This window comes from Anolis sagrei, chromosome 8 (genome assembly GCF_037176765.1).
Source record: "Anolis sagrei isolate rAnoSag1 chromosome 8, rAnoSag1.mat, whole genome shotgun sequence".
In the NCBI taxonomy this organism is placed as follows: Eukaryota; Metazoa; Chordata; class Lepidosauria; order Squamata; family Dactyloidae; genus Anolis; species Anolis sagrei.
In genome coordinates this window covers 5,479,881-5,493,010 of record NC_090028.1, presented here as the reverse complement: position 1 = coordinate 5,493,010, position 13,130 = coordinate 5,479,881, and the positions used below count along the sequence as shown (strand labels likewise).

General features: G+C 46.6%; 1 protein-coding gene across 3 annotated transcripts in view; it reads left to right on the top strand.

Annotated features, from left to right (window-relative positions):
* The first annotated feature begins 845 nt into the window (after nucleotides 1-845).
* Nucleotides 846-13,130, top strand: part of LOC137097536 (tyrosine-protein kinase-like otk) — a 36,228-nt gene continuing 23,943 nt past the window's right edge. For all 3 annotated transcript variants that reach the window (XM_067470879.1, XM_067470878.1, XM_067470877.1), the window contains exons 1-2: nucleotides 846-1,099; nucleotides 11,340-11,657. In XM_067470879.1, coding sequence (XP_067326980.1) covers nucleotides 976-1,099; nucleotides 11,340-11,657 — 442 coding nt within the window. In that variant the 5' untranslated portion in view covers nucleotides 846-975. The remainder of the gene's footprint in view (nucleotides 1,100-11,339; nucleotides 11,658-13,130) is intronic.

Here is a 13,130-nt window from a genome sequence, read left to right as displayed (position 1 = left end):
TAAAAAGGTTGGGTGAGAGGATGCAGCCTTGCCGGACGCCTTTCCCAATCTTGACCCAGTCTCCTGTTCCGTGGTCAGTTCTGACTGTTGCTCCTTGGTCCTTGTACAGATTCCTCAGGAGAGAGAGAGGGAAGGGGGCTTGGGATGCCCATCCCACCAAGGACTTGCCACCATTTATTATGATCCACACAGTCAAAGGCTTTAGAGTAGTCAATGAAGCAGAAAGAGATGTTTTTCTGAAACTCCCTGCCTTTCTCCATTCTCCAGCATCCGGATATTGGCAATCTGGTCTCTCGTTCCTCTACCTTTTCTAAACCCAGCTTGAACATCTGGCAACTCTCGCTCCATGTATTGCTGGAGTCTTCCTTGCAGGATCTTGAGCATTCCCTTCCTGGCATGATGAGAAATAAGGGCCACTGTACGGAAGTTGGAGCAGTCTTTCGCATTTCCCTTTTTTGGTATGGGGATGTAAGTTGATTTTTTCCAGTCTGATGGCCATTTTTGTGTTTTCCATATTTGCTGGCATATGGTGAGAAGAATAGAATATAAATGCTGTAATTAAATAAATAAAAAGTAGCCAACATGAGCCTCCCCGCCAGTCTTTAAAAGGCCGTTGTCCCCATCTGGGGAAGGAGATAAGGATGGGAGAAACACTCCTTCTGGACCAGACCTATCGAAGCCAGTGTCATGTCCCACAATTGGCCAAGCAACCCACTACAGGAAAACCACCAAGATCACCAATGACGGGAAGAAGAGCACTCCTCTCCGGCTGGGGCTACTAAAGGACGAGGCAGCCAAGAAATGAAAATAATCTCTTTTTCAAAAAAGAGGAAGTTGAGGCAGAGGATGGGAGGGGATGAGGCGGAAAGTTTGCAGAAGTTTTCGTAATAAGAAAAAAATAATACCCACATCAGCATTTTTTCAAGAGTTGTCTCCATTCTACATGTTGTCTCTGGTTGAGAGCAAAGCGGAGCCATGGACGGTGGGCGTTCTGGACTTCCTAGCCTCAAGATGGAAAAGCATCCTCTGCCAATTGGCATCAGCCTCCAGCAAGGAAGAGTCCTTCTGCCATTGATGTTGATCGTTTTCCTCTTTTCGGGTGAGTTTCCTTTTCAAGAGACCATTCTCTTTACTGTAAAAAGACTAGAAAGACAGAACGGTGATCCTTAAGCCTTCCAAACTGTAGGGTTGACAGGCATATTTTTCCTCCTCTTCCTTTCTTTCCTCTCTTCCCTTCTCTTCCATTCTTCTCTTCCTTTGTCCCTGTCTTTCCTTCCACCCTCCTTCCCTCTCCTTCCTTCCTTCCTTCCTTTTTTCCTTCCTTCCTTCCTTCCTTCCTTCCTTCCTTCCTTCCTTCCTTCTATACTTTCCTCCTGCTCCTCCTCTTTCTTTCTTCCTTCTCTTTCCTTCACTTCACTTCCATTTTTCTCTTTCTTTATCCCTTTCTTTCCTCCCATCCCCCTTTTCTTCTCTCCTCTCCTCTCCTTCCTTCCTTCCTTCCTTCCTTCCTTCCTTCCTTCCTTCTATACTTTCCTCCTGCTCCTCCTCTTTCTTTCTTCTTTTTCCTTTGCTTCACTTCCATTCTTCTCTTCCTTTATCCCTGTCTTTCCTCCCATCCTCCTTCCCTCTTCCCCTTCCTTCCTTCCTTCCTTCCTTCTATACTTTCCTCCTGCTCCTCCTCTTTCTTTCCTTCTCTTTCCTCCGCTTCACTTCCATTTTTCTCTTTCTTTATCCCTTTCTTTCCTCCCATCCTCCTTCTCTTCTCTTCTCTTCTCTTCTCTTCTCTTCTCTTCTCTTCCCGTTCCTTCCTTTCTTCCTTCTTTACTTTCCTCCCACTCCTTCTCTTCCTTTCTTCCTTCTCTTTCTTTCCCTTCACTTCCATTCTTCTCTTCCTTTATCCCTATCTTTCCTCCCATCCTCCTTCCCTCTCCCTCTCCCTCTCCCTTCCTTCCTTCCTTCTATACTTTCCTCCTGCTCCTCCTCTTTCTTTCTTCCTTCACTTTCCTTCGCTTCACACCCATTTTTCTCTTTCTTTATCCCATTCTTTCCTCCCAACCTCCTTCTCTTCCCCTTCCTTCCTTCCTTCCTTCTTTACTTTCCTCCCACTCCTTCTCTTCCTGTCTTCCTTCTCCTTCCTTCCCGTCTCTTCCATTCGTCTCTTCCTTTCCTCCTTCTCTTTCCTTCCCTTCTCTTCCATTCTTCTCTTCCTTTATCCCTATCTTTCCTCCCACCCTCCTTCCCTCTCCTTCTTCCTTCCTTCCTTCCTTCCTTCCTTCCTTCTATACTTTCCTCCTGCTCCTCCTCTTTCTTTCTTCCTTCTCTTTCCTCCGCTTCACTTCCATTTTTCTCTTTCTTTATCCCTTTCTTTCCTCCCATCCTCCTTCCTTTTCCTTCCCTTCCCTTCCCTTCTCTTCCTTCCTTCCTTTCCTCCCACTCCTTCTCTTCCTTCCTTTCTTCCTTCTCTTTTCTTCCCTTCTCTTCCATTCTTCTCTTCCTTTATCCCTGTCTTTCCTCCCACCCTCCTTCCCTCTCCTTCCTTCCTTCCTTCCTTCCTTCCTTCCTTCCTTCCTTCCTTCCTTCCTTCCATACTTTCCTCCCACTCCTACTGTTCCTTTCTTCCTTCTCTTTCCTTCGCTTCACTTCCATTTTCTCTTCCTTTATCCCTTTCTTTCCTCTCATCCTCCTTCTCTTCTCTTCTCTTCCTCTTCCTTCTTTCTTTGCTTTCCTCCCACTCCTTCCCTTCCTTTCTTCCTTCTTTTTCCTTCTCTTCCATTCTTCTCTTCCTTTATCCCTTTCTTTCCTCCCATCCTTCTACCCTCTCCCTCCTTCCTTCCTTCCTTCCCTCTCTCCCTCCCTCCCTCCCTCTCTCCCTCCCTTCCTCCCTCCTCCCTTCCTTCCTTCCTTCCTTCCTTACTTACTTATCATTGCACTTTTATGTTTTGTGTCCCTTGCTTATTGTATTTACCATGTTTTTGTATTTTACTGTGTTGTTGTTTGCATTTCCTTATTTATTTTGTTGTATTTTACTGTATTGTAATTTTCTGTCTGGGCTTGGCCTCATGTAAGCCGCCCTGAGTCCCCGTTGGGGGAGATGGTGGCGGGATATAAATAAAGTAGTTTATTATTATTATTATTATTATTATTATTATTATTATTATTTTTACCATCATCATCATTATCCCTTCCTTCCTTCCTTCCTTCCTTCCTTCCTTCCTTCCTTCCTTCCTTCCTTCCTTCCTTCTATACATTCCTCCTACTCTTCCTCTTCCTTTTTCCTTCTCTCCCCTTCCCATCCCTTCCATTCTTCTCTTCTTTTATTCCTTTCTTTCCTCCCACCCTCCTTCCCTCTCCTTCCTTCCTTTCCTCCCACTCCTCCTTTTTCTTTCTCTCTTCCCTCCCCTTCCCCAAACTCCACCAGTGTTCACATTTGGGCATATTGAGTATTCCTGCCAAGTTTGGTCCAGATCCATCACTGTTTGAGTCCACAGCGCTGTCTGGTGAACTACAACTCCAAAACTCAAGGTCAGTGCCCATCAAACCTAGTATATTCTGTTCGTTATGGGAGAACCGTGTGCCAAGTTTGGTTCAATTCCATCATTGGTGGAGTTCAGAATGCTCTTTGATTGTAAGTGAACTACAAATCCCAGCAACTCCAACTCCCAAATGTCAAGGTCTATTACCCCTCCCCCCCCCAACCCCACCAGTGTAGGTGAACTATAAATCCCAGCAATTACAACTCCCCAATGTTTAGGTCTAATTTCCCCAAACTCGACCACTGTTCACAATTGGGCATATTGAGTATTCCTGCCAAGTTTGGTCCAGATCCATCACTGTTTGAGTCCACAGCGCTGTCTGGAGATAGGTGAACTACAACTCCAAAACTCAAGGTCAATGCCCATCAAACCTAGTATATTCTGTTCGTTATGGGAGAACTGTGTGCCAAGTTTGGTGCAATTCCATCATTGGTGGAGTTCAGAATGCTCTTTGATTGTAAGTGAACTACAAATCCCAGCAACTCCAACTCCCAAATGTCAAGGTCTATTACCCCTCCCCCCCCAACCCCACCAGTGTAGGTGAACTATAAATCCCAGCAACTACAACTCCCCAATGTTTAGGTCTAATTTCCCCAAACTCGACCACTGTTCACAATTGGGCATATTGAGTATTCCTGCCAAGTTTGGTCCAGATCCATCACTGTTTGAGTCCACAGCGCTGTCTGGAGTTAGGTGAACTACAACTCCAAAACTCAAGGTCAATGCCCATCAAACCTAGTATATTCTGTTCGTTATGGGAGAACCGTGTGCCAAGTTTGGTGCAATTCCATCATTGGTGGAGTTCAGAATGCTCTTTGATTGTAAGTGAACTACAAATCCCAGCAACTCCAACTCTCAAATGTCAAGGTCTATTGACAATCCCCCCGCCAACCCCACCAGTATTCAAATTTGGGCATACCGGGTATTTGTGCCAAATTTGCTCCAGTGAATGAAAATACATCCTAAAGATCATTATTTACATGGCGATTCATAATTTTAGGGTTATGGTTGGGGGTCACCACAACATGAGGAACTGTATTAAGGGGTCACGGCATTAGGATGGTTGAGAACCATTGGTATACAGAGATACGGTCACAAAGCTAGGCGGGTCCCAAACTGTTCAGGGCTTTGTAGGTGAGAACCTGCACCTTGAATTGGGTCTGGAAAAATGAATGGCAGCCAGTGGAGCTCCTTAAACAGGAGGGTTAGTCGCAGAGGCGGCCCTAGGTAATTTTCCATGGTAAGCAAACAGTATTTTGGCGTGCCCCCCCCCCCCTTTCAACCAATCATTGATATATATTTTCTGTTCGTCGTGGGAGTTCTGTGTGCCATATTTGGTTCATTTCCATCATTGGTGGAGTTCAGAATGCTCTTTAGGTGAAATATACATCCCATTAACTACAACTCGCATATGTCAAGGTCTATTTCCCCCCAAGAGCTCCCCAAGAGCGCCCCTGGGCAAAATCAACTATACTGCAAATGCTTACTTTGCGAAATGGGTTGAGCCGCCCCTGGTTTATTTATTTATTTATTTATTTGCTTCATTTTTATACCGCATTTTTCAGCCCTTAACAGGCGACTCAATGCGGTTTACAGTGCAATTAAAACACAACAATGCAACAACGGGATCGACGATGTCGATCCACAACAATTAACAATCAGACAGGACAAATCAACAAACAACATATATAATGCCTCAATTGAAATCAGATCCGTTCTCATAGTCGTTGTGCCGTTCCTATGTTCCATTTACCGTCTTCCTTGATTAGTTGCATTGCTTAGCCAAACGCTTGTTCGTAAAGCCAGGTCTTGACCATTCTCCGAAACGTCAGCAACGAAGGTGCCTATCTGATGTCTGCCGGCAAGGCATTCCATAGCCGAGGGGCCACCACTGAGAAGGCCCTGTCTCTCGTCCCCGCCAAGCGCGCCTGTGACGCAGGCGGGATCGAGAGCAGGGCCTCCCCAGATGATCTTAATGTTCTAGTCGGTTCATAGGTGGAGATGCGTTCGGAGAGGTAAGCGGGGCCAGAACCGTTTAGGGCTTTATAGGCTAAAGCCAGCACCTTGAATTGACCGCTCCCTGTAAGGAGCCAACCTGGCTGCCACCCATTGGACTATCTGGAATTTCCGAGCCGTTTTCAAGGGTAGCCCCACATAGAGTGCATTACAGTAATCCAGTTTAGAAGTGACTAAGGCATGGACCACCCTGGCCAGATCCGCCTTCACGAAGTACGGTCACAGTTGATGCACGAGTCTTAGTTGTGCAAAGGCCCTCCCGGCCACCACCGACGCCTGAGCCTCAAGCGTGAGCGATGAATCCAAGAGGACTCCCAAACTGCGGACCTGTGCCTTCAGGGGGGTGTAGCCCCGTCCAGCACAGGTTGCCAACCTATACCCCGATCCGGTTTGCGATTGACCAGGAGGACCTCTGTCTTGTCGGGATTAATCTTCAGCTTGTTCGTCCTCATCCAGATGGACACAGTGGCCAGGCACTCGTCCAGCACTCGAGGGGCTTCCTTGGAGTTAGGTCTAGACAAAATGCCTTTGTCAACCCCTTAAAGACCTGGGAAGACAAAAGGAATGCAAATAGGAGGCATATTTTTGCACTTCCTCCCCATGTGCGGGAAAGACGACAGGCTCCAGTGCACGATCGGAACTCCCTGGGGTTGCAATGGTTTCTAGAGGAAATGAAAGAATCTCTTCTGCTGGTAAAGAAGCCATGCACAGTTGCGTGAGAGATATTCTGCAGCATGTCATGGGAATAGAAACATCTCTGAAATGTTACTAAATTCTGGAAAGTTGGTTGAAAGGAAGCTGAAAGGCTGCTCAAGCAAGTGAAAGCTTTTCAGTTATAGGTTGTCTATGAGGAGAGGAGAGCAGCAGGGTGGGATGAGCTGAGTGAGCTGGGAAAGAGACTGAGAGAGCACAGAATTCTGGGAAATGTAGTTTGGGAAGGAGAAGAGTCCTATGGCAGAGAATCCAAAAGGCCCAGCGAGGCAAAGCCAAAAAGGCTGCCATTCCTCTTACTATGAGGAGAGGAGAGCAGCAGGGTGGGATGAGCTGAGTGAGCTGGGAAAGAGACTGAGAGAGCACAGAATTCTGGGAAATGTAGTTTGGGAAGGAGAAGAGTCCTATGGCAGAGAATCCAAAAGGCCCAGCGAGGCAAAGCCAAAAAGGCTGCCATTCCTCTTACTATGAGGAGAGGAGAGCAGCAGGGTGGGATGAGCTGAGTGAGCTGGGAAAGAGACTGAGAGAGCACAGAATTCTGGGAAATGTAGTTTGGGAAGGAGAAGAGTCCTATGGCAGAGAATCCAAAAGGCCCAGCGAGGCAAAGCCAAAAAAGCTGCCATTCCTCTTACTATGAGGAGAGGAGAGCAGCAGGGTGGGATGAGCTGAGTGAGCTGGGAAAGAGACTGAGAGAGCACAGAATTCTGGGAAATGTAGTTTGGGAAGGAGAAGAGTCCTATGGCAGAGAATCCAAAAGGCCCAGCGAGGCAAAGCCAAAAAGGCTGCCATTCCTCTTACTATGAGGAGAGGAGAGCAGCAGGGTGGGATGAGCTGAGTGAGCTGGGAAAGAGACTGAGAGAGCACAGAATTCTGGGAAATGTAGTTTGGGAAGGAGAAGAGTCCTATGGCAGAGAATCCAAAAGGCCCAGCGAGGCAAAGCCAAAAAGGCTGCCATTCCTCTTACTATGAGGAGAGGAGAGCAGCAGGGTGGGATGAGCTGAGTGAGCTGGGAAAGAGACTGAGAGAGCACAGAATTCTGGGAAATGTAGTTTGGGAAGGAGAAGAGTCTGATACTCACTGTGCGCTTGCATGAGCCGCGACACGTTGAGCCCCTTTCATCCGCATCATGCACACCCCGAATTTGAAGTCAAAGGCATCGCTGGAACACAATACACACAGAGAGACAGAAAAAGACTCAACAGATGTCGGTACTGGTATGCGTCAGGTACTGGCTTGTTCAGTAGACTTTCCTTTACAGTTCCATTTTGGCGGGAAGCCTTAGCATTGAACGGTTGTGTTGAGATTAACTTCACAATTCAGCAGCAGATCAGTTGCACAACTTCAGCGCTTTCCAGTAGCTTCTTCCTGCACAGTATTTTCAGTCAACTGCTCCCACAGCCTGCAGCCACTCTGGAACCTTTTACATACACTTGAGTACATGCCCGGCCATTGTCAGTTTTACCATTGTCTTTCCCCCAGTCTAGATGGTATTACAAACTTACCACAGCACACAGTTATATCTTGTCTTAGCAGACAGGTTCTTTTAATTACATATAGCCTTCGACGAACAACATTACAGCACAAGGAGAGGAATACACTGTACATGACTTCCTTATATACAATTCTATACAATTACACATAGCAATCTCTGATTGGTTCCCAACCCATTAACTTAACTCAGACCTAGGATTACATCATTCACAATCACCTGGACTAGGCCAGAACACATTCCCCAAATGATTCCCTATATACAGTTAATGCATGACTCAGCATTTCCAATAGAAGCCCATCAGCAGTGCATGACTCAGCTATATTACATTACAATACATTGTAAAACCTGACAGGTTGTGTTGTTAAAGTGCGAAGTATGGAACTCTGTGCAGACGGCCGGTCAATGCGACTTAAGCAATGTATGCAGCAGGTACTGGCTTGTTCAGTAGACTTTTTTCTACAGTTCCATTTGGGCGGGAAGCTTTAGCATCGAACGGTTGTGTTGTTAAAGTGCGAAGTATGGAACTCTGTGCAGACGGTCGGTCAATGCGACTTAAGCACTGTATGCAGCAGGTACTGGCTTGTTCAGTAGACTCTTCTCTACAGTTCTATTTGGGTGGGCAGCCTTAGCATCGAACGGTTGTGTTGTTAAAGTGCAAAGTATGGAACTCTGTGCAGACGGTCGGTCAATGCGACTTAAGCAACGTATGCAGCAGATACTGGCTTGTTCAGTAGATTCTCCTATACAGTTCCATTCTGGCGGGAAGTCTTAGCATCGAACGGTTGTGTTGTTAAAGTGCGAAGTATGGAACTCTATGCAGACGGTCGGTCAGTGCGACTTAAGCAACATATGCAGCAGGTACTGGCTTGTTCAGTAGACTCTTCTCTACAGTTCCATTTGGGCGGGAAGCCTTAGCATCGAACGGTTGTGTTGTTAAAGTGTGAAGTATGGAACTCCATGTAGACGGTTGGTCAATGCGACTTAAGCAATGTATGCAGCAGGTACTGGCTTGTTCAGTAGATTCTCCTCTACAGTTCCATTTGGGTGAGAAGCCTTAGTATTGAATGCTTGTGTTGTTAATGTGTGAAGTATGGAACTCTGTGCAGATGGTCGGTCAATGCGACTTAAGCAACGTATGCAGCAGGTACTGGCTTGTTCAGTAGACTCTTCTCTACAGTTCCATTTGGGTGAGAAGCCTTAGTATTGAATGGTTGTGTTGTTAAAGTGTGAAGTATGGAATTCTATGCAGATGGTCGGTCAGTGTGACTTAAGCAACCTATGCAGCAGGTACTGGCTTGTTCAATAGATTCTTCTCTACAGTTCCATTTTGGCAGGAAGCCTTAGCATCGAACGGTTGTGTTGTTAAAGTGTGAAGTATGGAACTCTGTGCAGACGGTCGGTCAATGCGATTTAAGCAACGTATGCAGCAGGTACTGGCTTGTTCAGTTGACTCTTCTCTACAGTTCCATTTGGATGGGTAGCCTTAGCATTGAACGGTTGTGTTGTTAAAGTGCGAAGTATGGAACTCTGTGCAGATGGTCGGTCAATGCGACTTAAGCAACATATGCAGCAGGTACTGGCTTGTTCAGCAGACTCTCCTCTACAGTTCCATTTGGGTGGGAAGTCTTAGCATCGAACGGTTGTGTTGTTAATGTGTGAAGTATGGAACTCCGTGCAGACGGTCGGTCAATGCGACTTAAGCAACGTATGCAGCAGGTACTGGCTTGTTCAGTAGACTCTTCTCTACAGTTCCATTTTGGCGGGAAGCCTTAGCATTGAACGGTTGTGTTGTTAAAGTGTGAAGTATGGAACTCTGTGCAGACTGTCAGTCAGTGCGACTTAAGCAACATATGCAGTAGGCACTGGCTTGTTCAGTAGACTCTTCTCTACAGTTCCATTTGGGCAGGAAGCCTTAGCATTTTGTTTGTTTAATTGTTGAAGATCTAAGCAATAATAAAGGATAATAAAGGACTTGATTAAACTTTTCAAGCATCTAAAGACTTTTGTATAGGAAAATCCTTAGGGTCTCTCAGCCAAGGCAACCCGGCTTCCTGCTGGGCACAAAGAGCACGTCCTGTTCAAAAGACAATTATAGGCCTGATGTCAGGCACCCCCCCTCAGAATTAAGGGATAAGGACTTATAGTTCTGCAAAGGGCAAGGTCACCAGACTACACAACAAGGGTTAAGTCTTGGCCACATTGCCAAGGCACTGACAACAGCAAGGACCCCACGAGGCTTTTTGGGAAATGGCTGGATCTTGGGACTTCTGCCCTTTTGTGAGAGTTGTAGTTCCCCAAGGGCTGAACGATGGATTCTGTTATTGATCAACTCAGCGCCCATCTGCTGATTCCAGCCTGAATCCATGACTCTCTGCTGAGTGGACTGGACTGTTTGCCACAACCCTGGCCATGAACTTTCTATCAATGCTTGATTTGAACTGCTAGCAACCTCTGCTTCCACACGCCCTTCCTAAGAGCATGGGATTTCCAGTTTGGACCTTAATAAAGATCAAATATTGAAATAAACTTTATGGGGTAGGATGGGGGTTCCTCTTATGAACTAACTCTGTATCAGTGATGCCTATTGCCTATGATTTTGATATATGTATGTAACCTTATGAATTTCCTCTGTACCCTTGCCCTCTCTGACCCTTGCCCCACAAAACTGCTGTGACCAGGAACTGCCTGGGGGAGGGCTCCAGCCTCACCCTCAATCACCCTTGATTGATTCATTTGCATGGACCATACTGTTGTTTCCCCCCAACCCTGGCCCTCGGAGCAGACCAGCGAGGGGAGGGGGCCAACAGAACTCGGAAACAAAGATTGATTGAATCACCCAGGTATTGTTGATCCCCCTTTGAGGTCCGATACCGAAAAAAGCCTTTTCATATTTCCTCCAAATCCCATCACAGACCAGGAAGCCCATTGTTCCCTTATCTCACACCCCGCCAGTGAGGACAAAAACCTCACATTCCAGCTGGCGGATGCCCCTAAGCTGATCATTACCTCAGTCTTTGTCAAGCTTCATCCCACCTCCTAGCTGCCGATTGGTCCATCTTCGGAGGCGCTAGGAAGGCACTGATTGGCCTCCCAGAGGTGGCGGAGCTCGCTGATTGGTCCAGAGGCGGGGCGTGCCGCCAAGCCTCCTCCCAGCTGTTCCGCGGCCAGCCAATCAGCACGAAGCCGGCTGGCAAGGGGCGGGCGGGAATTTTGAAACTGTTTTCCTTTGTCTGCATGCTATAAAAATGCTTGGAAATTCTGTAAAATTATGCTTGCAGTGGAATGATTCCTGCAATGCATCTGATCTCACCTGAATCACAAATAAACCTCGGTTGCTGAAAACTTCTTCCACTTTGATGAGGCATTATTATTTGTAATATTTTTTACTCTTTGGATTGGCTCTCGCTGGCCTCACCAAAGGTCCAGGGCCCTTTTGAGCTGTCCTCAGGGATCTCCTCCGCCGGGAGACCCTACTAAAAACAGCTCGATATCAGGCCCAGTGCATGACAGCACAATCTGTGTGTGTGTGTATGAGAGACAAGGATGGTTTTCCTTTCACCTTTTAACATTTCTGTTTGTTCTTTCAGAATATCTAGCAATGGCGTCTCCGGGTTCTTCATTCGTTCTGACACCGTCCTCTTTGGATGTCCTGGAAGGATCGACCGTGAATATGTCTTGCAAATTCCAAGGAAACATAACTGGCGTGTGGTATATTAATTGGTATCACAATGGAACCAGGAAATTAGCAAATTCAAGTCAAATGCCCATAATTACAGACAAAGCCGCCCAAGTGAGCAATCTCACTCTGAAGAGAGTTGACATCGAGGACTCTGGAACGTATCAATGTCAGTTTGGTAACTCAGAGGGCGTCAAGTCTGTCAGTAATAGTACAGTTACTGTTAGAGGTAAATTGTTGCTTTTCTGCCACTTTTTGATCGTTTGTGTGTTTGGGTGAATGTGTCTTTTTCTTCAATTTTTTTTTGGGGGGGGTACCAATCATACCGTCAAAGGGGGTGACACCTCTCTCAGGGTCTATAGGTTTTTGGTGCGGACTTTGAGCTGAAATGGATAAAAATGAGAACCCTATACATAGATACAACCAGAAACAAAACATTTCTCACAAGCCCACTCTTGGTTGTGTTTAAGTGCAGGCCAAGGTCTTTAGGCACTGCAATCAGTATGCCCATCACCACTGGGACCACCTTGACAGGCCTAAAAATTTAGTGTGAACCCAAGCCAGTCCCTTCGTGGTCGCCAATTGATCTAGAGCTAAAATTTAGGGGTCTTTGCCAGGAGGCAGAGACCAATTAGACTCATCAAAGAGTTCTTTTTCCCTGGCGGGACAGAGAAGCATCCCATATTTTTCCCTGATTTCCCAATGAAAAGCCTCACCAGTTGAAGAAAAGCCATCGAGGTTTAAATGCGATTCAGCTGAAATGGATGCAAAGCTGCAATAATTCGCCAAGCTAAGTATGAGGGGAGTACACTAGTACAGTCATATTTATAGCAAATTCAAAGTTGCAGAGTTCAAACTCCCCGCCCTGGCTTCCCTGTTGTTCCCTGCCATGATTGGGCGATGGGCTCCAGTGGTCCGTAGGAACCAATGGGAAGACCTCTGCCACCTGGTGGCGACAGCCAATCAGGAGAGATGGAGGCGGGATGAGGGAGCACAAAGGAATCTGGGAAAGGAGTAAACAAAGGAAATGCCATGCCATGCGGCCGGCGAGATAAAGGGGAAATCCCAAGCCAGCCTGATCTATTGTGCTTTGAGTGGAATGAATAATCAGAGCGAAGGCAAAAGGTTTTTCGAGGACCTTTTGTCCTTCTGGAGGAAATATGATTAAGATTTTTGCCAAGGGGGCAAGCTGAGGGCTGGGCAATTCCTCCGAGGGCCACCAGCTGCCCAGGCTATTGTCCATGCAAAAGGAAGTTGTGGATAAAAAAATTCCTGGAATGTTTGGGGCTTTGTAGTCCCTTTGGTGGAGTTTCTTCATGTATATAGGGGAAACAAAGGTCAGAAGAAAAGGGGAAAGGCTTCTGCCACACAAAGAAATCAGAAAACACATTTCATATATCTAAAGTTCATAAAAGGCAAGATTTCATAAGGTTTGTCCATGTGGGGGGAAAGAGCGTCCATAGGGGATGGCTAAAACGCAAGGGTGTTGCACAAAGGTCCTGGCAGGAGTTCTTGAGTGGCCCAAATGGACCTGGTGTCTCTGGAAACAAGCTTTGCTCCCCGTCCTTGGAGAACTACAGCTCCCGAGAGAGGCAGAGACCCCAAGGTCTAGCTATTCCCGAAGTTTCATGAGGTCCTCATTGTTGTTAAGGCCTTGGCAAATTGACCAAGACTTAATCCCTATTGTGCAGGCTGGTACCTT